The sequence below is a fragment of the Festucalex cinctus genome, chromosome 18, assembly GCF_051991245.1.
Source record: "Festucalex cinctus isolate MCC-2025b chromosome 18, RoL_Fcin_1.0, whole genome shotgun sequence".
Taxonomy (NCBI): domain Eukaryota; kingdom Metazoa; phylum Chordata; class Actinopteri; order Syngnathiformes; family Syngnathidae; genus Festucalex; species Festucalex cinctus.
This window is the reverse complement of record NC_135428.1, coordinates 15306160-15331837: the sequence shown is the minus strand read 5'-3', so window position 1 is coordinate 15331837 and position 25678 is coordinate 15306160. Positions and strand designations below refer to the sequence as shown.

At 40.8% G+C, this 25678-nt stretch overlaps 3 protein-coding genes across 3 annotated transcripts in view; 2 read left to right on the top strand and 1 right to left on the bottom strand.

Annotated features, from left to right (window-relative positions):
• The window catches only part of scaf4a (SR-related CTD-associated factor 4a), a 30157-nt gene extending 4516 nt beyond the window's left edge, over positions 1 to 25641 (bottom strand). The window contains exons 1-16 of the mRNA XM_077504496.1: positions 25405 to 25641; positions 10785 to 10868; positions 10660 to 10704; positions 10404 to 10565; positions 8974 to 9100; positions 8782 to 8894; positions 8516 to 8683; positions 8357 to 8436; positions 8195 to 8258; positions 5936 to 6115; positions 5771 to 5847; positions 4109 to 4299; positions 3946 to 4046; positions 2156 to 2269; positions 1892 to 2048; positions 1683 to 1789 (exon numbers count right to left, since the gene is read on the bottom strand). Of these exons, the coding sequence (XP_077360622.1) occupies positions 1683 to 1789; positions 1892 to 2048; positions 2156 to 2269; positions 3946 to 4046; positions 4109 to 4299; positions 5771 to 5847; positions 5936 to 6115; positions 8195 to 8258; positions 8357 to 8436; positions 8516 to 8683; positions 8782 to 8894; positions 8974 to 9100; positions 10404 to 10565; positions 10660 to 10704; positions 10785 to 10868; positions 25405 to 25434 (1800 nt within the window). The 5' untranslated portion in view covers positions 25435 to 25641. The remainder of the gene's footprint in view (positions 1 to 1682; positions 1790 to 1891; positions 2049 to 2155; positions 2270 to 3945; positions 4047 to 4108; positions 4300 to 5770; positions 5848 to 5935; positions 6116 to 8194; positions 8259 to 8356; positions 8437 to 8515; positions 8684 to 8781; positions 8895 to 8973; positions 9101 to 10403; positions 10566 to 10659; positions 10705 to 10784; positions 10869 to 25404) is intronic.
• Positions 12295 to 15955, top strand: LOC144006816 (uncharacterized). Its single transcript, XM_077505856.1, has 6 exons — positions 12295 to 12768; positions 13632 to 13799; positions 14353 to 14484; positions 15213 to 15353; positions 15451 to 15489; positions 15563 to 15955. The coding sequence occupies exons 1-6, from the start codon at positions 12344 to 12346 to the stop codon at positions 15795 to 15797; spliced, it is 1140 nt and encodes a 379-aa protein (XP_077361982.1). The 5' UTR covers positions 12295 to 12343; the 3' UTR covers positions 15798 to 15955.
• Positions 16239 to 21197, top strand: LOC144006817 (uncharacterized). Its single transcript, XM_077505857.1, has 5 exons — positions 16239 to 17005; positions 17089 to 17213; positions 19255 to 19354; positions 20441 to 20611; positions 20679 to 21197. The coding sequence occupies exons 2-5, from the start codon at positions 17109 to 17111 to the stop codon at positions 20900 to 20902; spliced, it is 600 nt and encodes a 199-aa protein (XP_077361983.1). The 5' UTR covers positions 16239 to 17005; positions 17089 to 17108; the 3' UTR covers positions 20903 to 21197.
• Positions 25642 to 25678: the final 37 nt, after the last annotated feature.

The window sequence follows — 25678 nt, the reverse complement described above, 5'->3', positions numbered from 1 at the left end:
GAGACCATATGAGCAAAAATAAAGTATTAAAATTACAGCTCTAAAATGTACTTATTTGAAATATTTGGGGGAATAAAAATAGTAGGGCCCGACCGATATGCACTTTTTAAGGCCGATGTCGATACCGATTTTTGTCAGAAAAAAAATACCGATTACCGATTAATCTTCTGATTATTTTAAATATATATAATACAAATACTGAAAGCTAAGGCTGTTTGAAAGTGTTATATAAATCAAGATAACGACTATTCCTGTGCGATTTGGCCTCTTGGGGGCAGTGTGGTGCTATGCATCCACGGCGTACACACTTAAAGTGAGTACAGAAGAAGGTTGCGATTGAATTCTATTAAAATGACTCGTATTTCACACATTGGGAAGAATTTGTGCCTTTGCGTAGTGTTATCATCTGTGAGTATGCGTTCCCACAAGATTTGTGTGTGGATATTTGTTATTTGAAGAAAAAAAAACACTCCCGAAGTCAACGCTAACCTCCTGTCTTCCTGTTAGCATTGGGTAATTTGCTGTTCGTGCTAGGCTAGCGATGTTTTAGAAACGAAGCATGTTTTGTATTTAAATATACAGTGGATGTAATTTTTGACATTGTGTGGTTAGTTTTACAGTTAACTCCAATTGTGGTGTCAATAAACAGCTTAATGTGACAACAGAATAACCAGAATAACATACGCTACAAACTTGCTAGCTGCTAATGCTACAAAAACAAAATGGTGCATTCAGGGCACTTTCACAACGTCGTAAACTTCAGCTTTCATCGATAACGTTCTTAAGGGGGAAATAATCAGTCATTTGGCCCAATTGGCCGTTGTTTGAAGGCCAATAATCGGCCGATCATAATCGGCGGCCGATTAATCGGTCGGGCCCTAAAAAAATAGCATTTTTTTCATGTAACTCATTCTATTTCGTTTTTAAACAAATACATAGAAAAATTGGTACATTAACTCTTTGACATTAACTCTTTTAAAAACGTTTAATAACGATTAGTAAAATCACGATGTATGCCGCCATGAATGTTAAATGATGTCAGCTATGTTCTTTTTTTTTTTTTTTTTTTTTTTTTTAATCAATGGGCTGTTCAACCGTCTAAGTGCAGCACGTGCTGCCTGGTCAATGAGTTGTAGAATCAAAAGCACTCACTATCTATGGCCAGCAGATGGCAGCATTGTATCTCTTTTAATTGGGCTCATTGCGTATGAAATTACAATGAAACATGATGAAATCTGATGAAATTGAATGTTTTCAAGGATGATGTAAATGATCAAAGCCTTTGACATATTAAAGTTTTGTTTTTTTTGATAACGTGTGGCAGTAAAAGAGTTAAGAAACGTACCATGTTGAGTTAAATAAATGTTGATATTCTTCCTCTGTTTTAATTTTTCTTAGCAAGACAGTGTTATATCACTTGTGAGCTATTTTTAAAACAGACTTCACACGTACACTTTAAAAAAAAATTTTTTTTAAACTAAGTACAATGCAAACTAAGGCACTCACATCTCTTTCCTCACCTCAACGACTCCCTCACGCTCCTTCTGCACATGCAATAATTGAAGGCAATTAACTTCAAAGACGCTGCTGTTTTGTATTTTATTACTATTTTTTTAAGGTACTTTTTTTTATTTATTTTTTTATTAAGGCTTTGTTAGAACTTGTTAAGACAGATAGACAACCTGCATAGGAGGCAACATGTGGGCGTCGTCGGGCTGCTGCGACTCAGCCCCGCCGTTGTGGGTGAGCTGCTGCGGCTTCTCCAGAGCTTTCCTCACCGTCCTCCACTCTGGCAGGGAACGCGCAAAGGAAGATTCATTAACACGCATTAAAAAGAAAACAAAACAAAACAAACAAAACAAAACAAAACAGGTGACGTTTGTTATGCTACCTGGTGCTAAAGTGTCCCCGTCGAGGATTCCTCCTTCCTTGAGCTCCTCCAGCTGCTCCTCCCTGACTTTGGACCAGGGCACGTAGGTGACGCCCAGCTCCACGTTCCAGAACTGCTTCAGATCAGCCTTGATGCCTTTGTTCAGAGCCCACGCGATCTGCACAACGGAAAAGAAAGAACGCCTTCAAATAGAACGGTCCTCCTAATGTTTTGGGATGTGCTCAAAAAACATTTCCGGCCGTGGCGGGTTTTTTTTCCCCCCACCTTGATGGCTTTTTGGTTGACTTTGTAGGGACCTCGACTGAGCTTCTGCAGGGCCCTGAAGGCATCCTGCCGGTGGATCATGACTATGTAGGCGCAGCCCCGTGGAGGGATCATCTATACAAAAATAAATAAATAAATAAAAATGTGACATTTGAGTTTCCACCAAACGTTATGCCAGGAAAAACAACCTCGAGAGTTCCAGTCGATTCCGAGCATTTTCAACTCATCCTTCAAGGCAATCAGAATATTGTGTGCAATGGGTACGTAAACATGGTGGATACCATATGAAAGATTGGATTCCATTCTCTCATTAGGGTGAAAAAAAAAAAGAAAAAAAAAGTATGATTCTACTTTATTCCGTTCTTTAGTAATCACCATTTGAAAATGGGTAATTTGAGTGACACCAAGTGAAAATGGAAAAAATGAGAAAACAGGGCTGTGCAATTAATCAACATTCAATTATTACACTCCACAATGACAAAATCAGCATAACCGTTAAAAAAAAAAAAAAAAAAAAGATTAATACTAATTTTTGAGTTTAAATGTATACATTTGCACATTTTTTTTTAATTTGTAATAACTAATTGAATACATTTTGTTTCATTCAAAATGAACTTGCATAATTATAGTGTTTCAAAGAATTTTATTTGCCTTAATATGTTTTGCATTTTCTCATTTTGTACCAAAAAAAAATCATCCTACTGCACAGTAGGGATGTAACGATAAGCGCGATTTTGTGATATTAAAATGCCACAATATTGCCGTCGTCATGTTCACGATATTTAAATGCAACACATCTGTTCAAAAAGTCGGGTTGATTTCCATTTGTGCAGTTCTAGCACCCTCTGGTGTTTATTTTTTTAGTGCAGTTTAATTTTCATCAGGGATGTTTTGGTCCTTCTGTTTAAAATCTACACCTATTGTCAGATGAAGGGGAACGTAACATGCCCGTGAAGCAAGTCAATATGTGGAGGAACTCGATGTGTGCGTGCATTACCAACATAACATAATAATAACATAATAATAATAAAACAATCATGATAACATAACATTGATGTTATGTACAAAAGCACAATATTGTGCTTTTTTTTTTAGTATGAGCTGTTTTTTTTGTTTTGTTTTTTTACAATATTGTGATCTTTTTTAAATATCGCCAACCTCCCCACTATATCGTAATAATTATCGTATCGTGAGCTTCATATCGTAATAACATCGTATCGTGACATTTGGATATCGTTACATTCCTACTGCACAGTGCACATGCTGTACACCAACTTCAAGGTTTTGCCATCACAAATAAGTAAATAAATAAATGTATATAGTGTTTCTATTTTTTTTAAATTGGACTTAATATTATTAAACATTTTCTTGTTTTGCACTAAAAATAATCGTGATCATTTTTTCCACAATCGAGCAGCTTTAGGAGAAAACAAGCTTTTTGTGAAAAGACACGGTTTCTGCAGAATATGTGACAAACACTTGGATCATTCACAACATCCTTGAAAACATATTTCCCAAGATCCGCCATATTGTCATGTCATTTCAATTGCTTTGATCCTCGCGATCCCATTGAAAAGAGATACAATGTTGCCATCTGCAGGCCATAGTTAGTTTTTTTTTTTTTTTTTTTTTTTCCCCCAGCTCCTTCATGAAACTAGAGCTGCCCAGGACGTTACGCTGCAAAACGAAGTTGCCGTCAATTAACGTTAAAGGCGGTCCTCGTTGAGATTTCCGTTAACGGCAATTAACGTCGACGGCGGGGAAAGAGTGAAAGTTTTTTATCGACTCACGTTGATGGACTCGATCTGTCCGAACTCCTCGAGCAAGCTCGCCACATCCTGCTGCTGCGTTCTCTTGTCCAGCTGGCCCACCCATAAAGTGGTACTGCAGACTGAAGAGCACACCATCAAGTCCACCTCGCGACACATCAAAACGGGGAGCATTTGTACTCACTGCTCAGTGTCTCGCTCTTGAGCGGCGGGAGACCTTTTTGTCGCCGCTCGCGCTCACGCTCCCTCTCCCGGCGCTCCTGCGAGCGAGAGCGCGGGGAATGGTGGCGTCGGTCGCGGGAGCGCGAGCGGGATCGCCGGTGACGGGAGCGGCGCGTGCGGGAATTGGACCGCGATCGCCTCCTTTTCGGGGACCTGGATGATCAGATGAAATCAAAATGGCTTAGGGGTGTGAACTGCCTAGTACCCGGCGATTCGATTCGCAGGTCACGATTCGATGTGATACAGATTAACCCCAACTGGAATTTATAAGTCAATAACTGCGATTTTTTTTAACTCAAATTTACGAAATACTTAAATGCTTAAAGTGTGAACCCTCACCCCAAGTCAGACATTTTTTTGAATAGTTCCATCAAAAATTGATGTTTAAACAACGATTCGGCCCATATTTAATCGATACAAGAATTGTGCACTGTAATAGTACTATACATTGTCGAATCATTTTTTTTTTTTAACACCCCTAATGTACATTACATTTGTCATAACTCTCCACCTGAAACAGAATCTCGTGTGTAGCTGACAGACAAACTACTAGGGCTGGGTATCGATTCAGATTTTCAAAATCGATTCAATTCGATTCAGTTAAGGATTTCATGCAGTACCAATTTGACTTTTACAGGACTGTCTCAGAAAATTTGAATATTGTGATAAAATCCATTATTTTCTGTAATGCAATTAAATAAGCAAAAATTTCATACATTCTGGATTCATTACAAATCAACTGAAATATTGCAAGCCTTTTGTTATTTCTAATATTGCTGATTATGGCTTAGAGCTAAAGAAAACTCAAATAGTCCATCTCAAAATATTAGAATATTTCCTCAGACCAAGTAAAAAAAAAAAAAAAAAAAAAAAAGCCATAATCAGCAATATTAAAACAATAAAAGGCTTGTAATATTTCAGTAGATTTGTAATGAATCCAGAATTATGGCATTTTTGCTTATTTAATTGCATTACAGAAAATAATGGACTTTATCACAATATTCAAATTTTCTGAGACAGTCCTATATATGGAAGACATTCCCAGAAGCACCAATGCTGCAAAATAGTCGAAATTTCTTTCTTTTACTTGGTGCATTCGTAAACATATGAATATTTACATTTATAATTGAATCCAATATGGTCCAATTAATCATGTATCATGTATGTTTTATTGAACATGACCTGATCAAAACCATAAATTGTAATTGAAATCAATTACAACTACAGCGCTATGCAAATAAAGGTGGCAAAAACATTTACATTCCTGTGGCAGATTTTATACTAAGTTCCATTGGTTAATAAATAAAAACAAATTTACCTGTATTACAAGAGACACGGCCATAGTACATAATTACGCATCCACATTTTGTTTTTTATGTCCAATTCTTTCCTTACTTCTTTTGAAGGGGTGTATTTGGCAATGTAATTTACGTGCCGTATTAAAAGTAGCGATTCATGGGTTTGTGAATTGATATTGGTCTATGAAAAGGAATATAGAGTCAATATATATCGATATTTTAGACCAAGTCCTAAAACTAACGACTATTAGAAAAATGCAGTTGTTGGTTTACATTCAAAAGTTCCTCTGTCATCATTTCCCATGATCCCCCACTGGCTTACATACCTGGAGCCTGACCGCGACGTTTGTTGACCATGCCTGCCGTCCCTCACCGAGGAACGGTCCGCATCAACTGCTGAATCCTAATCATGGTAACAAGAAGGCATGCTTTTGTTTGGCTGCTAACGCTTCTCGTACCCTCACAAGGTTGTCGCTCGTCCTCAGCGTTACCTGCTGTTGCTGGGCCGAGTGAGGAGGAGGAGGAAAAACCCCGGCGAAGCCCGGATGTCCTGCGGAAGCAGGGAAGGGCTGGCCCGGTGCAACTTGTCCCATAGGAGGCACCATCCCTTGGAAGCCTTGTCCTGGCATTGGACCGTCGGCCGGGAGCGGGCCGTTCGGCGGGAGAGGAGCCTAAGGATGACAAACCACAATCCGTCACGATGAGACTTTTTTACTGTTTTCGCCAAGTCGCAAATTTTCACCTCGACATTTTCTGATTATTATCTTAGTCATGTTCAACTAGTTTCCTGTCTAAATAGTCGTGGAAAGACCGTTTATCAGCCAGGTCGATTATCGGCATCAGCCTTAAAAAAATAAATAAAATAAATCTGATACAACTCTGTGGGTGGCAGCTGGTATCTGGTTGGTGCTGAATTTCACTTTGCTTCATCTTTCTTCCCTTTGATCTTTCCTCTGGTCTCCTGACCTTCTGAACTTCACGACTCTGGCGAGACTTTGAAGTATTCAGTTAAGATGAAGGGTATGGGATTTTATTAGGTTTCAGATGAATTAATGAGCACAAACTCTTGAATCGGTAAGACTGCCGAATGATCAATACTGAGTTCTAAAAATAAATAAATAAATAAATAAATAACTAATAATATAAAATTAAATTTAAAAATCTGATGGCTGATAATAGATCCATTTAAAACGGTGTTTACCTCAGGAAATAATTTATTTAGATTTTCAGTTAACTTTATGAGACGCTGCTGTCCCTCGGAACTCTCTGCATCTTTTTTTGTTTGTTTGTTTGTTTGTTTGAAAGTAAAACAAAGAGACCTGAAAGTTTAACATTTTAGTTATTTTGAAATTATGGAAAATTTTATTAATTGTAGAAAACTATAGGAAGTAGGGGTGTGAATTGCCTAGTACCTGACGATTCGATTCGTATCACGATTCACAGGTCACGATTCGATTCGATACCGATTAATCCCGATACGAATTTATAAGTCGATTGTTGCGATTTTTTTTCATTCAAATTTAGAAAATACTAATCAGTAAGCTTGTAGAGTGTAAGATTTATATGAAAATGTATTATTTATTTATCTGAAATTTCAGTCTTATAATAGAGGTTGTAATCTGTTTCATGTTTGAACAGCATTAAAATAAAATATTAAGGCTTAATGTTCCGTTCATATAACATTCTTCCATGCTCAAGGTGTGAATCCTAACCCGAAGTCAGACGTTTTGTTGAATATTTTTCCATTAAAAATGGAAGTTTAAAAATCGATTCACACACACAAAAAAAAGAAAGAAAAAAAAAAGGCAATGATGATAAGACGTTGAATCGGTAAGACTACCGAATGAACAATTCTGAGCTCTTTTAAAAAAAAAAAAAAACGATTTTTTTTTATTGAATCGATTCGAGAATCGCGCGATGTAGTATCGCGATATATCGCCGAATCGATTTTTTTTAACACCCCTAATAGGAAGCTTTGATATTTACTTGTTTAGGTTTTCATTTAGTTTTAAATACATACTTATAATCCTGGGAACTCCCTGAAGTTTTTGTTAGAATTTTAAAACATATGACGATTGTCTAAGATTTATACAAAAAAAAAAATATTGCAAATCTGAAAAGTTGTTCAATAAACATATGCATTTTTATGCCAATACTTTTTTCCCTTTTACTGAAACAGTAATAATCAGCTCCAAATTAGGGCTGGGCAATAAATCGAATTAATTCGATACGTCGTCATTTTAAAAAATCGAATCGTTGAAAATTTGCTAAATCTGATTAAAAGCTGTTGTTTTTATGTTCTGTTAGGTACATCCAAATGCTTTTGGTGTTGTAATTTTGCACAAGTGGCTGGATGGGGGGGTTACAAGACATATTTACAATAGCTACCAACTACTTAATTGTGGCATTTAAGCACAAATTATGAATGTTACGTGTATATTAAAACTGCTTCTAGAATCAGTAGATGTTACTGGTCTCTGGACATTTTGCACAGGAATTATTTTTGAATAAATGAAACATTTAAGTTTTTGTTGGATTTATTAGGTTAAAATCGATTAAAATCGTAATCGTCCTGAATGACTGCAAAAATCGAGATCTTGTTTTTTCGCGATATCGCCCAGCCCGACTCCAAATATCGGTTATCGGTCTCCTTGACTAGTAATAACTGGTATCGGTATCGGCCCTGAAAAAAACATATGGGTCTCTCTCTACTAAATAGGCAGCTTTCGAAACCAAAGCGCAGGACGTACCTGTTGTGAGAGGTCATGAGTCATGTTCAACATGGCCGGCTGGAAGGCTGGCGGCTGCTGCATACTGTCGCCATGACAACAATGACAACATCATCATCATCATCATCAGACGAACACGCTTTTCAGTATGTAAATCAACAGTTCAACCAATCGAGGCCTTACAAGGTGGCCTGCGAGACGTTGTCCTTGGCGTCCTCTGCGGTTTCGGGCTCGTCGTCATAGTCAAAGCGATCCAGCAACGTCTACGGCGGAGGGCAGTTTTCATTTCGGACATGTTGGCTTACAATCATGGCCGCGAAGCGTGAAAAGCATGAAACTCACCTTGTCAAATGCCGTCTTCTGCTGCGGGGACTGGGGAGGATGCGTGAGGGCGTTGCCGAAAACGGGGGCCGCTCTGGGGGCGCTCGGCTCGGGGGCGGGTGGAGGCTGGGGGGCGGGTTCTGCTGGGACGGGATGCTGCTGCTGGAAGTTCTGAAGCATCTGCTGGAGCTAAGTGAAATACATTCCCGTTTGGCATATTTCAAATTTCTTGAGATGCGCCAGTGTGTGAATGTAGCACTCAGCCGGATTTTCACATCCGCACTCACCTGCTGACCCTGCGTGGACTGGAAGAGCTGCGCCACGGCGGTGAAGGGGTCCTGTTTTTGCACCGGGGAAGAGTTCACCGCGTGGTCTTTGGTCGGGGTGGGCGGGGAGGATGCTGCCGGGAAAAACATCATCGCAATCCTCATTATTAGCTCGGACATCAAAAGCGACGGTCACGTGCGCTAGACAATCACCCGGATCTTCGGCGTACGGCGCGGCGCCGCTGCTGGCGCCGGCGGCCATGTCCAGGAGGGGCTGGATGACGTTGCTCTTGAACACACCATTCTTCTGCCACAGGTTCAGCACGCGGACCAGCTTGCTCTGGAAACGCGACACGGGAACTCGTGTGGTCAAGAATTCGCAGACAAGTTGTGGAGCTGGATGGATCTGAATTGATACTGGACTTCTATAATTGCAGTAAGTTCCCAGGTCTGTGGGCAGACGTTACCCTCGTACCTGGTTGCTGGGAGATGTAACCCTACTGAAACTAGGGATGTTAAAGATAAGGGCAATATCGTGATATTGTGAAATTAAAACTGCCACAATATTGTCATCGTCATGTTCACAATATTTAAAAGGAACACATCTGTGGAAAAAGTCAGGTTGATTTTCATTTGTGCAGTTCTAGCACCCTCTAGTGGCTAGTTTATTAGTGCAATTTAAGTTTCATTAGGGATGTTTTGGCCTTCTGTTTAAAATCTACGCTCTTTGTCAGATGAAGGGGAACCTAATTTGTTTGTGAAGCGATCAATGTGTGCTTGCATTAGCAAGTAAGTGCCTCAATATTATTAGAGATTGTAGGGAGTTTATATGCATTGCTTTTATGTACAAAAGCACAATATTGTGCTTTTTTTTTTTTTTTTTTTAACAATATTGTGATCTTTTTTTAAATATCGCCAACCCCCCACAATATTGTGATATTATCGTATCGTGACCTTCATATCGTGATAATATTGTATCGTGATGTTTGGATATCGTTACATTCCTAACTAAAACTGAATTCTAATAAATAATAAATAAATTTAAAAAATGTATTTTTGGCAGCAACTGCTGCTAAGAAAAGGATACTCAAGAACTGGAACAGTGTTGATCCACCAAAAGAAAAAAAAACATTGGATTAATGATCTTCTATCTTACTGGACACCAGAAAAAAAAATTATGGTCAACTGAAGGAAAACTTGCAGACTTTGAATCGACTTGGACTCCTTTTTTGAATATGGTGACCCAGCTTGATATGATTTCACATTGTTGATTGTTGCGTTTTGTTACTATTTACTACTTTTGCTTGTATAACTTTTTTTTGTGGAGAGGGTTCGATTTATTTACTCGTTTAGTATTTTTATTTTGTATTTTTGAAGGTGTTTTTTTTTTTTTTATCAAAAACCTTGAAAATTATAAATAAAATACTAGGGGGAAAAAAGAATTTTAAGACAGGTACATTGGTGCGACTTAGATGAAGATCAATATGTTCTTTTGCAACTGTAACAGTTTTGCTTTTTGGCCTGTTTTACTGCCGCTTCTGTTCTAGCACAAAAGAAATTGATTATTCCTATTGCGATTACTTCCTATTAAAAGGGAGGAAAAAAAAAAAAAAAGAAGTTCTTTGTGTTGTTGTTGGTCTTACTCTGTCCTCCAGGGGGCAGAGGCAGAGGTTCTCGAAGGTGGCCACAATGTTTTTGGTGAAGCGAGGGCCGAACACGTCCTTGTCGGCACCAAACTGGTGCCGTGACTGGCGGACGATGGAGTCCACCACGTACAGGCCCGCCACCTTGTACTCAGATTTACACTACACATTTAAAAAAAAAAAGAAAAAAAAAAAGAAAAAAAAAAAGTTAGCATTATTTAAAGCTTGCTCCAAAATTTTCATTGTATGCTCTTACCTTTTTAATGAACTTCTCCACAATCTGGACCACGTGCTTGTAGAGCTAAGGAAGAAGTCGTGTTTCAACATTTATTGTCCATAATTGAACACATTTTTGAATAGCTTACGACACAAAGTCCTTACTTTCATAGCCTTGATGGCCGACTTGGTGATGGAGATCATCTTGGCGCGAGAAATCGGCGGCTTCGAGTCCATCAAGGAGAATAACTAAACAGGAGCAAAAATACGCATTTGTACACAGGCCGTGTATCAAAAAGGCTAGTTAATTGACGAACAAAATCATAAAATGGCACATCAGAAGCATACAGGGTGAGCATGCTCATTTAACTGAGAAACCACCAAGGTGGGAATTGTTGCCTTACACATTCAACTAGCCGCTGCAGCTTAGCGCATTCAGATAATTTGAGGAAACGTCCGTGCTGGTGTCCTGGACACAGACAACTGCTTTCGAGAGAGAAATTTCAAATGCTATTTGTGGCTTTTCAGCATCACCTAAGGCCAAGCAGACAAGGCCTGCAAGGTTCCTACTCAGTACCTTACACACATCACAGTTTGTCAAGAAATTTCTGCTTGGAATGTGTTCATATCTATGCTCAAAACAGTGAGCCAGAAAAAAAGCTAGCAAAACGCCAGATAGCTAGTGCATATGGGACTTCAAAGGGGGAATACAACTTCTGTGAAAGGGGATATGACCAGGTTCTGTGTGAAAGGCAAAACAAATCCCAGCTCTATTGTTACATCAGTGCAAAAGAGCTTCTGATAAGTCAAACCTAAACAACACCTTACACGCAGGAAAACAAGCTCGGAAAATGCCGGCCTTTGATACGATGTTGGAAAACTGCCCTCGGGCTCGCATTGCTAACGTCGCAAGACCAGATCCAGAAAACAAATGAGCTGTGAGGGCACTATGACATTAATTTCAGTTGTGGCCACAACCTGTGTGTTAATTTAATACTCTTAAGTCGATGTTCGTGTGAAGATGCATCAGTTGTTTGACTAGCAGACAGGACATTGAACAAATGCTGGTTTGTACAATGACTTAACATGAAAATATTTGCCCGGTTTCATTTGCATTTGTTATTTTTTTAAACAATAGATTACAGTTGAGCTCTGTAATTTATGGCTCGCCCAAAAATCTGCGTATAATTGATGGCAATTCTTTTTAAGTTATATACCATTATTTTACAGATTCGGCCCACTTAGTAATATATTTTCCTCCATGCGGCCCCTGAGCTAATATGAGTTTGACACCCCTGCTTTAAAGCCTTCTAAAACGAATTCAAACAATACATTCTCTCAATCAAGTTTTCTGACAAACAAAAGGCTTTGAAAAATAGTGGAGATTTGCTCTAACTTAAATATCTTATAACGTCTTAAGCCCCTAGTATATTGCAGAATAACCGTTTGCTATTTTTCTTTAATTTTTCTTCTTCTTTGTTTCTCGTTTTCTTTTTTTTTTTAACTGTATTCGTCCATATTGCATTATCTTGAATGATTGTTTCAATATTGAAGTTGTATTATGTGTTTGCAACAAAGAGAAAAAAAAAAAGAAAAAGAAAAAAAAGACAAAAAAAAGAAGAAAGCTTCCTTCTTGAGCCAAACTTCAAAGTCAGTTGCTCAGTATCCAGCGCAAAGCAGCAAGCAGTAGTGGCTGAGAGCGCTATGGTCATCGCGCTGCCGCCATGTCACCTAGCGAGATAAAAACTTTGCTTCTTTCTGTATTTGGCATAGTTTTACTCTTTTATTTCATTCCCTTTCTTTTGTACGTTGCCATTACTGTCGCGATTTGCAACGGCACGTTCTATGCGTCTCGCCAAACGCTGCCTGCCGTCAGATCAGGCCTCAAGCGTCGGGCTAACACTCTGACCGGCTACCTGCGCCGCTTTTGGGACTGGCGGCGGAGCAACTTGTTGGCGGTGTTGCAGAGGAGGACCAAGCTCGACGTCGGCATACAAACGCCTGACGACCTTCTTACAGGGAGCTCCACTGGCAGACCGGAAAGTACGACCGGCGACTCTGGGAGGGCGAAAGTGGTCCAGAAACCGCGCGATCAACCGCAGCAACCCAGCCCTGCCGTTTCCCTCCAGGACTGGTTGTCAATTACTGGGTAAGTCTAGTTTGTTTCAATGAACTAGTGCTCTCACCGGTCACTACATTAGGTACACTTATGATGCATGATGCAATATGAGAAGTAGGGGTGAGCCAAAAAATCGATTCATAAAAGAATCGAGATTCTCATTTATTAATCGAATCGATATTAATCCGCCGGAACATCTCCACGTGAGCCTGACGCACAAGTAAACTGAGGCCTGAAAGCTGTTTGAAAGCGTTATATAAATAAAAGATGATTTGTATTTTGTCAGGCCCCTTGTTGGGCAGCTAAGTAGTTTTGATACATTAACTCATTTGCTCCCAAAAACGTATTAATACGTTCTATTTTAAATATTACCATGCTCCCAAAGACATATTTATATGTTTGTTTTTTTACATGCTAGAGCATACAGAAGACATGCAGCCTCTGAGCTGAAGAGAATGGGTGAAGCAATGGTAGTTATTACAAAAACGGCCAGCAGGTGACATCAGAGTATAAGAGATCAACCAGGCCATGTTGCAAAAAGGCTTTCCCCCCCCCACTGTTTTTCCCTAATGAAAAAGAGAGACTATAATCTTCCTTTTGGCAGGTTCCATGTTTTTATTGCAATAGAACGCAATATTCTGTGGGTCTTGCAAAATCCAGTCAAACAGCCGGGAACAAAGGGGGTTGCTTCAGTGAAAATGGCTGGGAGTGAATGAGTTAAATTTCAATTAAATCAACGGCAGTTTATTTTAAGATAATACTGATTATTTATTTCTGCTGAAAGGCAGAACACTCACTCCGTTGTGTAGAATTAAAATAACAAATAAAACTTTTACAAATATTACAAATAAACAATTTTCAGTAGAGTGGACAATTCTTTTCTGTTGTTTCAGGCAGCCGCTCGCCAAAACGGGAGACCTCACCTTCACCCCACAGCGGCAAAACCCCCTTCAGCAGTCAGTGGGGGACGCCGTCAGGAAGAAAAACACCCTCTTGCTTCGGAATTCATCGGATGCTCACCGTCACGTCGAGATCACTTGGCCTGACCGCAATAGGCCAAGGTTTGATTCAACTTTATTTACTATTACGCTGAATGGAGAGCAGAGGTGTGCCAATACATCGATTATTAGATTCATCGAGGTTTGGTACGTGAGAATTAGGTTACGATTCCTAAATGTCGAAAAACGATTATTTTCTATAATTATTTAATGACATAAACAGTTACCGCTGCTTGCGGAACAAAAGTAAAAGACACGCCTGCTGCCCGGACACTTAAAGGAACGCACATAGTGAGGATAGTGGCAGCGGAATTTAATGAGAGACAGATTTTCTCCCCAGAATTATAAGCTAGTTTTTGGAAGCATTTCGGTTTTGGTTACGATTAATACAAGTTCAAAAACGATTATTTTCGTTAATAATTTACTGATGGAACATTATCAAAAAGGATTTTGGTTACAAGAAGTCTTATTTCTAAAGGCACTTTGTTTAATATTTCCCAAAAAATGTGTAATTCATTCACCAGAATAACTGCACACCCCTAATGGAGAGCACCTATGCAAAATTGAGTTACGTTGCCGATTCCTGTCTTTGAATATGTTCTCTTCCTGTCTTTAGTACAGCGCATCCGAGCTGCTCCGCGGTGCCCCGGGCCCCCTGCTCCAGTCAGAGCCTCCTCAGGGAGAGCCACAAGCGAGGGGGCAATGGAACGGACAAAAGCGCCACTGCTGAGCAAAGAAGCAAGAGAAGGTAAACGATCTTTACGCTAAGCGATTCCAATTGTAATAGAGAAACCTATTTTTGAAAAGTACTGCCTTTGAAACAATTTTCTTTGCACCTTCTCGTGAAAAAGACCAGCTGAAGGTCAGTGTTGTGTTGTATGGGCATCGTTTTCATCGTTCCTGTTGGACCAATTGGTCGATTGGAAATAAAAATTAATGGACATAAATTGGTTTGGCTACTTTAATTAAATCATACTGACAAATATAACTTAAAAGTATGAAGTAGCCACAAAGTAAGAAAAAGAAAATCGCGAAAAAAAAAACTGCACTGCTCATTAGTATCGTGATAATCGTTCAATAATCAAATCGTAGCACCCTTAATCGCAATCAAATCGAATCGTGGGGTGCCTTAGATGGCACACCCCTAATGGAGACGAGAGCATCCATCCATCCATCCATTTTCTTGACCGCTTATTCCTCACAAGGGTCGCTGGGGCTGCTGGCGCCTATCTCAGCTGGCTCTGGGCAGTAGGCGGGGGACACCCTGGACTGGTTGCCAACCAATCGCAGGGCACACAGAGACGAACAACCATCCACACTCACACGCACACCTAGGGACAATTCGGAGCGCCCAATTAACCTGCCATGCATGTCTTTGGAATGTGGGAGGAGACCGGAGTTAATGGAGAGCACCTATGCAAAATTTAGTTACATTGCTGATTCCCGTCTTTAGATATGTTCTCTTCCTGTCTTTAGTACGGCGCACCCGAGTTGCTCGGCGGTGCCCCGGGCCCCCGAGGACCCCTGCTCCAGTCAGAGCGTCCTCAGGGAGAGCCACAATCGAGGGGCGGACGATATGGACACAAGCGCCACCGCTGAGCAAAGAAGCAAGAGAAGGTAAAGGATCTTTACACTAAGCGATTATGACCAAAATAATCATAATTTGTTTTTTGGATGACTGAGTGGCTGTGCATGCTTTGGATCTGTTCCCCAGGCGTAACGACGGCGAGGGAAGCTCTCACTTGGACCCTCAGTGAGTCTGAAACATCTTACTTTCACTTTTTGTTTGTCGATTGCTTGTACGACTGCACTCTTTATTCATCCAGGCCAGGACGTAAAAAACTGCGGAAGACCAGAGGAGTAGAGGAGCCCCACAACTCCTCCATCAGTTTGACGAGTGGAGCCCACGCCCCCAGAGGGGGGCTGGGTTCCGAGAGAAACGCCATCCAAAACTCGTACAGCTCGACACAGCACCTCAGGCAGGTAGTCGCGGAACGCCAAACATGTTTCTGTGTTCTATTTAGGACTGCAGCTGGAGAATTTTTTTTTTTTCAGAATTGATTGTTTTAGATCTGGACTAAAGCCTTTACTATTATTAGGAGTGTCAGGCAATTACACTTTTTAATCGTAATTAATCGCATGACATCAGTTAACTCACAATCGCAAACTTTATATGTTCTAAATGTACAATATATTTTCTAAGTCCTCATATTCTTGACATAAATATTTCATAGAAACATTATGTCTTTGCCTCTGAAAAGCACTGTGCATTTATACATTTTAAATTTACAAACTGCCTTCAAGGGATACTTGTCGCATTTAGCCATTTTCAGCAGTAAGAAGTTAATATTTTGTCTATAATTAATTTGATAACATTATTTTTCTTGTATAATTAGTAGCTTTCAAAATACATTTTGCCACTTGCCGTCAACTGAAATGACGTGTGCTCAGGTAACGACCAATCATCGCTCATTTTGCCAACATCAAATGTAGGGCTGGGTATCGATTCAGATTTCCAGGATCGATTCGATTCGATTCACAAGAGCCCGATTCGATTCGATTGACGATTCACAACGATTTTCGATTCATTTGAGGAATTCATGCAGCACCTATTTTAGACACTCAAAAGTACCAGTGCTGCAAATAGTAGAAACTTCTTGCTGAAATTTAATGCATTAGTTACTGGCTTCCTCCGTGTAAGTGACACGGGCTCAGAAGCATTTGTTTGTGTGTGTTGCGGGCGGGGTCGATATATCGATACGTGGTTTTATGTATCAATATTGGGATATGAAAAGGCGTATCGATACGATATTGATATATCGATATTTTGAACCCAGCCCTAATCAAATGACTAAATGCAGACAACAGGTGAGCTGTGATTGGTCGTTTCTTGAGCTCTAAGCACCTGACAAAATATTAACTTGTTGCTGCTAAATGAGTCACATATCCCTTTAAAGTGGCTGCAAAGAGCTGAACTGTTAACCCTATGTTTGTATTTGAAAATTGGAGAAGCCATCTATGTAATGCTCACTGTCCATCCCGGGTTCCTCTCGCTCTGTGACATCGGGCGCAGCCGCCAAGAGACAGAGGCCACCTTTCAGCCTCCCCCATTTGAGTGAACGTTACAATTGGTAAATGCCGCCTTTTTTATTATTATTATTATTTTTATTTTATTTTTTTAAACACCAGAGAGGATGCCGGTCTTTCTCCCAGCTCGGCGTCCTCAGTGCCATCACAAAGGGCCGCATCGGACAAAGCACCTGATACATGTATGCGTTGACCGTCTCTTCTAGGGTCATCCATGTTAAAAGCTGATTGTGTTGTCAGGAGCCATTGTTTTATTTACTTGCAGCCAAACAGACTCCAGTGGCCATGACGCTAGTCCCAACCTCAACAAGCATCACCATTAGCGGCAGAACGCGCAAACGTAAGATCCAGCTGCTGCTGTCCATCGCCTGGAATGAGCAAATGGTTTTGGTAAGCAAAATGACTGTCACAGTTCATGTCTTAAGCAATGTTCCCTCTAAGCAGTGCTCTCACCACCTCAGCGCACAGCAAATGTCTTGCAGCGCAGTAAAAAAAAAAAACATAAAACAAAAAACAAAAAAAATCCTAACCTGCAGCTGTATTCACTAGGGGTGTTAAAAAAAATCGATTCGGCGATATATCGCGATACTACATCGCGCGATTCTCGAATCGATTCAATAAAAAAAAAAAAAGATTTTTTTTTTTTTTTTTAAGAGCTCAAGCATTGTTCATTCGGTAGTCTTACCGATTCAACGTCTTATCATCATTGCCTTTTTTTTTTTTTTTTTTGTGTGTGTGAATCGATTTTTAAACTTCCATTTTTAATGGAAAAATATTCAACAAAACGTCTGACTTCGGGTTAGGATTCACACCTTGAGCATGGAAGAATGTTATATGAACGGAACATTAAGCCTTAATATTTTATTTTAATGCTGTTCAAACATGAAACAGATTACAACCTCTATAAGACTGAAATTTCAGTTAAATAAATAATAAATTTTCATATAAATCTTACACTCTACAAGCTTACTGATTAGTATTTTCTAAATTTTAATGAAAAAAAATCACAACAATCGAGTTATAAATTCGTATCGGGATTAATCGGTATCGAATTGAATCGTGACCTGTGAATCGTGATACGAATCGAATCGTCAGGTACTAGGCAATTCACACCCCTAGTATTTACTGTAGGGCTGCCACACTAACTGCCAACGACTAATTTGCTCGTCGACTGGTCACCAACAGTAGTCGCGATTAGTCGGCTAATCGGATCGGATCGTTAGCCTCCTTCAATAATTGTCCAAAGACTTTTTTTTTTTTTACCTTTTTTTCCTCAGAAAACTCCCAAAACTGAAACACATTCTGATTATGTATTCATTTCATTTTCATTTCCGGGATATATAAAATAATAAACTATCTGTTCAACTAAGGATGTAGCCAATTTTAGCAAAGGTGGCCTGCATTTTGACCACTTAGGGCAATATTTTTAAGGGGCTGACAAGCAAGCAGCTACTCTTATACAACCATCAATAGCATATAGCTTGAATTTGTTAAGATATATGTACAAGTTAGTAATAAAGATGGTGACAGGTGAAAGGTAACAGACTAACAGTACATTCAACTTTTATTAAAGTGCAGTTTGTACCAGAATTCCTTGTGCAATCCAAAAAAAGACAATTATGTCAATAGTAGAGACAGTAAATTAACATGAAAACGCTGCGGGAAAATGAATATTTTCAAGTTTGATCAGCTTAGTGGATGGCAACGTAAGATGGCTGCCGGTGGCTTCACTTCTCGCTATGGTGATATAAGTGGCATTGTGAGTCTGTATACAAGCCGTGGATGTCGCTCACCGTAATCCATGGAATTAGGGGTGTGAATTGCCTAGTACCTGACGATTCGATTCGTATCACGATTCACAGGTCACGATTCGATTCGATACCGATTAATCCCGATATGGATTTATAAGTCGATTGTTGCGATTTTTTTTCATTCAAATTTCGAAAATACTAATCAGTAAGCTTGTAGAGTGTAAGATTTATATGAAAATGTATTATTTATCTGAAATTTCAGTCTTATAGAGGTTGTAATTTGTTTCATGTTTGAACAGCATTGAAATAAAATATTAAGGCTTAATGTTCCGTTCATATAACATTCTTCCATGCTCAAGGTGTGAATCCTATTAAAAAAAAAAAAAAAAAAAAAAAAAAAAAAAAAAAAAAAAAAACGAAAAAAATCGATTCTGCCGATTATTGAATCGATTCGAGAATCGCGCGATGTAGTATCGCGATATATCGCCGAATCGATTTTTTTTTTTTTTAACACCCCTACATGGAATGCTTAACAAGTTTGCGTGAATGCACAGTCACACGGAAAAATAGAGGGAACATTGGTCTCAAGATCTAGAAAGATGTTAAACATGCACGTAGATGCGTGGATCCTGATGTTTTTTTGCTCTCCCCTCTCACCCATGTACCCTGTGCTTATGTAGCCCCCGTCACCTGAGCTGGACAACACCGTCACTGTGATAGATATAGATGAAGTGGAGGTGGGAAGCTATAGCAAGACACAGAGGATCATGGAGACACCTGGTGAGTTGAAGAAGACCTCTAATTTAACTTCTTGGACATCTAGATCAGATTTTAATACTTTGACACACCCTTTGATTTAAATTCATTTCAACATTATGTTGCTGATTTTATTTATTTAATGATGGACACACAAAGGTACCTTATTGAGACCATATTTGATAGTCTATGCCAGGATTCACATTTACAGTTCTCAAGGTCCGGAGTCCTGCAGGTTTTAGATGTTTCCACCCACTAACATGCCTGATTCATATTATCAACTCATCAAGCGTGCCTAATAATACTGGTCTTTAGTACCAGGTGTGTTGGTAGCAAGGTTATTTTAGCTAACTATAATTAAAATTCAACAATTTTGTTAACAAAATAAAAATGAAAATGCTTTTTAAGAAACAAAAACTAACTGAAACTAATGTTCTTCGTTTTAGTAATTCATGCATGAGGCTTTGGGGATGATTGTAAATGTAATTTTAAGTAGATTCATTTTGATGTTTGAAAGTGTGTCACACAGAAGTGACATCATCTAGCAGCAGCCAATAAAAAAAGCACTTTCACATGACGTCACTCCCATGGTGTTTTTTTTTTTTTTTTTTTTTAATATTGCGCATAAATGGATGGAAGTAATACACATTTAAAACAAAACAAAACAAAAAAAATTATACTGAAACTAACTCAACACGAACTAAGCATTTATGAAATAACTTGAACTAATAAAAACTGACAGAACCAATCTGAAAACTAATTAAAACTAACTACATTTATAAAACAAATTAAAATGAAAAATTCCAAAACTGTAACCCTGGTTGGGAGGCAGAAACATCTAAAACCTGCAGCACTCCGGACCTCCAGGACTGGAATTGGTGAACCCTGGTTTATTCGTTTGTTTGTTTAGATAAGCAGCAGGTCTTTTTGAATGTTTGTGTTACTTAGCTGTTTCAATGAGATTTTTTTTTCCAATTGCGCTGCCAATCTTACCACTTAAGAGCAAAAGCAACAAAAAAAAAATCTGAATTTTGTCACTTGAACAATCATCGTAATGACCCTTTTGAACCCCATCTTGATGCCTGAGCCTGTTGTATTGTCCCCATCTAGTTCCCGAACCCGAGAAGTCCACTCCGCCATCGACCACCTTAGCCCCGGAGAGTACCAGTGCGGCCTCCAGCAGCCTCACCCTCAGTAGCCTCGTGGCTGCCCCTCTGACAATAACCTCTAGCACTGCCACCCCGGATGTCATTGTCGTTTCAGCTGCCAACACCACCACAGGTAGGAGCACCTCGATCATATCTTTTGGTGTGTGCACGGTGTCATATTTTGTCGTCGTTTTCTGCAGTGTCTGCATTGACCTCGCTGGTGCCACCGCGCGTCTCAACCCTGAAGGCGTCCAACGAAACGGACGTCCTGACGCCATTTCCCGCTTCCACCAGCGTGGAACAGCCCGCCGCCTTCTCTCAAGTCTTGGGTCAGGTTTCCAATCCCGCCAGCACCACGGCTTTGGGCTTCACACCCAGCTTTGCTCTCACCACCACCGCCTCCTCGACGTCAACTGCAATATGACCTCAACCCCCTATCCCAAACTTCAAGCCCAAATTTGGAATGAGCTCCACTGGAGCTGGCTTGGCCCCGCCACCTTCCGCAACATCTACAACGGTTTTGAGTGGCGCGGGGGCTAGCCTTGCGCCGGTGTACATACTCACCACTTCAACAACCATGATGGTTTCTGTCACTTCTTTGACATTTGGTGCCTCAACAAGCGGCATCGTTGCCTCGCCGCTCTTCCCTAGATTGACCAGCACCGCCGCCACAACCTGGCTGGGGCCGCCCTCAATGAGCACGACGACCACCTCAGCGCCAGCTCCTGCCACAGGATATCAGTTTGGAGCCATAGTGACCACAACTACCGCTAGCGCATTTGGAGCCTCGCAGCCCACCTCTCAAGTCGCCGGACAGACGTTTGCCTGTGGTCAGAACACAACCACGGTTTCGTTCGGAGGATTTGCCATGCCTTCCGCCGCATCCACAGCCACCACCACTAATGCCGCCGCCCCCACCGCTTCCCAGTTCAAATTCGCCTTGACCCAACCGTCGTTACAAGCCCCGCAGTCCACCTTCAGCCCCTCCACAGCCGCCGCACCCAAACCGTTTACCTTCGGAGGCAGCGTAGCGTCAGCCACGGCTTCGTCCGGAGGATTTGCCACAGCCACCACCACAAATGCCACCGCCAACACCAAGTCCAAATTCACCATGAGAAGGGCAACGTTTCAAGTCCTTCCGAAGCCGCCTCACCGTTGACCTTCGGAGGCGGCGTAGCGTCAACTGTGCCCGCGTCCCACCCCACGCCGACGATGCCTTTCAACTTTGGGAGAGCTGCAACTGCTGTCACGCCGCCATACACTTTTGCGGCGCCAACCATGCTGGCATTCGGCTCGACCGCCTTCATTTTCGGCGGCACCACCGTGCACTCAGGCTTCGGGCGGCCGCCCAGACTCAGAGCACGCCGTCCTTCATGTTCGGCGGCGTCACTTCTCAGCAGACCCCCGCGGGCCCGGTGCCGTCAGCATCTGGCACCGCCATTACGCAAAACGCAATTCATAGGCACCCGTCGCCAATAATCCTGCACCGCAGATGGGAAGCGTCAATTTGGGGGCCGCCAGTAAGTGATTAGTGTCCAACTTGCAATTTTGTTTGATTGATTTGAGTTTTGAAATGATACGAGGACCGTAGCGGCAGATGCATTCACCCATTTGTTGAACAAGACAATAGGAGTGTGACAATATATCGATATTGCGATAAATTACAAAACTTTGTCTCCTGCTAATTTTTTTTTTTTTTATTTCAAACTGTTTTCATTGTTTTTTGTAACATATTTAACAACAAACATCCATTTCCATTGTGTGACATAGGGGTTACAAATCACCTCAATACACAGCCAGACAGAGTACATTTGCCCCTTAAAGGGATCGTTCGGATTTTTTTTAACATGAATCTCAATTTGATCCTCACCTACAGTGTGTGCGATCAGCACTGACTTACCCCTGACAGCGTTCTGTGACACGAGTTCTGTTTCGGTGTTGGACGAGAAGAAAACACCTCCAGCAAGCTGGCTGGGGTCTCAGAAATAAAGCGTTTTTTCTTCTAAAAACTATTTGTTTTCAAAAGTGTGATACATTTCAATCACAATACTCCTTTCCTGAAAAAAGTCAGACGCCATTACCGCCAGCCACTACTTTTCTGTTCGTTCGTATCACTGCACGGCGCCCTGTAGAGGGCTAACCGACACACTGCAGCCAGCTAGCTGATACTTCCGCCTTCGAAAAGACAAACAACTTCTAGCGGAAGGATAGCTATGAACAAATTGTCGGATTTGGAGATATCTAAAAAAACTAGATGTGGCTAATTTGTTGTCTCTGACGAGGCAATCGAATGACACGAACGTGCCATCAACAAACAAATCTTTCACACTTCGTATGCCTTTTTTGCTCCAGAGATGAAAAGTCTTATCCATCAGAGAGGGTTCAAAAAGAAAATTAGCATGTAAGGGCATTGACACCAAAGCTTGGGTGTGACCAAATTGCTTTCGAAATTGGGCCCATATACGTAAACAGCCTCTTATAATCGGATTATTGGTATGTGGGGCCACCGCTAGAGGTAAAGGTGCACGTAATAGTGAGGCCAGAGAGGTGGAAAGGCAAGAGTGTTGCTCCATAAGAGCCCAATCCGGGCCACACCCCTCCAGCGACGTTCTGTACCACACAACCAATTCGCTGCCCAGTAGTAATGCAGAAAATTAGGTAAGGCCAGCCCACCAGACACTCTATCCCTTTCTAGAACTGCCTTCCGCATCCGAGGGACAGTCTTGTTCCAAATAAAGGTACTAAAATGCCTATCAAGTTCTCTAAAAAAATGATTTTGGGAGGAATATTGGGACCGTTTGGAATAAATATAAAATTTTGGGAAGGACAATCATCTTTACTGAATTAATATGCCCAGCTAGAGACAGGGGTATGTTGTGCCACCGCACAAGGTCTTCCTTAATACCTCCCAAAACATTATAGAAATTATGATGAAGCAAATCCCTATAATTCATTGTGACATTGACACCCAGGGATTTCATGGGGCCTGTCGTAACTTTAAAAGGAAAGGTGGTAAAAGAAAGTTTTCGAGCTGAATCATTTATGGGAAATAGTACACTTTTATAAGGTTAATCATATAACCAGACGTATTTCCAAAATGAGAAATAATGTCTAAACATTTCGGTATTGTATTGATTGGATTAGAAATAAACAATAGGTCATCTGCGTATAATGAGACTTTATGTATCAAGCCGCCTCTAGTTATGCCATGTACATCCACATTAGATCGCAGCGCAACAGCGAGCGGTTCCAAAGCTAAATCGAAAAGGAGAGGTGATAGGGGACAACCCTGTCTCGTACCTCTTTGAAGATTAAAATATTGTGAATTAAAATTGTTGACCCTTACTCTGGCCTGGGGTGATGTATAAAGTATTTTAATCCATGAAATAAAGACAGGGCCAAAACCAAATTTATTTAAAGTTTTAAAGAGATGGCAGTATTCAATACGATCAAAGGCTTTATGTGTATCTAATGAAATTACTATTTCAGGCGAATTTGAATTTTGATCAGAATATATTATATTAAAAAGGCGTCGGAGATTCTGTAACGATTGCCTGCTCTTTATGAAACCTGTCTGGTCAGGATGTACAATATTTGGCACTACCGTCTCCAACAGTCTTGAAATAATTTTTGTTTGAATTTTATAATCATTATTAAGCAGGCTAATAGGACGGTAGGACTCACAATTGCTAGGATCCTTTCCTTTTTTGTGAATTACAGAAATAGTTGCTTGTGTCATGGACGGGGGGGGGGGGTCTCCTTTGTTCAAATGCCTCCGAGTAAACTAATTTCAATATGGGTATTAATTTGGTAGAAAATGTTTTATAGAACTCAATTGAGTACCCGCCTGGACCACTAGCTTTCCCATTCTTCATAGTTTTAATTGCCTGGGCGATTTCGGCTTCTGATATAGGTAGTCCTAAAGCAGCCTTATCCTGATGTCTCCCGGTAAATTGTTGATACGCCTGTGCAAGTAGCGCAATATTTGTAGTTATTATACAGCCACTATAACGGCTCCATTGTTAATGACTTATTGAGCATTTACTTGGCGGTCCATTAGGGGGAGCGCTCCATAAGAGTGGCTGGGAAATGGACAAGTCATCAGGCGAAGAACACTCATGACCATTAATGGCTTCTAGGTCATGTGACCTATTGACCCCAAATTAGTACAGTCTCATAGTGGCATGTCTGCTCGATGACACACACCTCTTGTTTTCTCCATTTCAACCTTTCCTTCGTTTTAAATTAACTTAATATTATACATATCAATGTTATTGCTCAATATCACCCCACAAGAGTGCATACCCAGTGAAACGTGAATTTAAACTTTAAAACTGTTAATAATAATAATAATAATAATAACAATATATTCATAAAAACAAACATATTTTAAACTGCGTTTGAATTCAATGTTATTTTTGAAAACCGATCTTTATTTTGAAAACCGGATGTCATTCTCCGTGCCAGCGTCCCTTCGTGCACACTACCGTAAATCCTAGAAAAGGGCGAACAGAAAAAAAATGAAGTGCGGCTGACTTGACTGCGTAAAATGAAAAGCGGGCTAGCTTTACCTCAGTACAACAGTCAACAGCAACATCACATATGACTCGTGATCGTCACTCACGTCTCACCATCACAATCATAAATGTGAAGATGAGCAGAATGTTTGGTCATGCGGGCTGACGCGTTGTGATACAAGGTTACAAATTGGGCCCAGTGGTAGCACCCTAAACACAATTCCATGGATTCGAATGGAAAAAGGCGTATCAAAACATACAAATTTACAAAACAATAAATGCTAACAAGTGTTTATAAATGAGCAGCCTTCTCGACGGCCACAATCGAGGCCCTCGCGTCGGGCCAGACATCTCCTGCGCTGGACCTCCCAACCATCGCCTCCAAAGTACGCCGGGAAAGCGGTCTTACCTCCTGGTTGAAGGCGTTGACGGCGTCCATGGCGGTCCAGCGGCCAGCCCGCAGCAACGTCCCCCCCTGTTCGCACCTGCTGCCCAAGACGTTTATTCCAGCTAGGGTTGGCACAACATGTCCGCCGCTCGTAGCTAAGCGGCTAGCTAGCCTAGCTTCGGAGCAGGTTAGCTGCGCGTGCGGGGTCGGCGGCCGCTGCAAAGAATGCTGGGAAATCCACGCTGTTGTTCCACTGACGACCGGTGGGTGTCAGTGTTTCTTTACAAATGCAGTT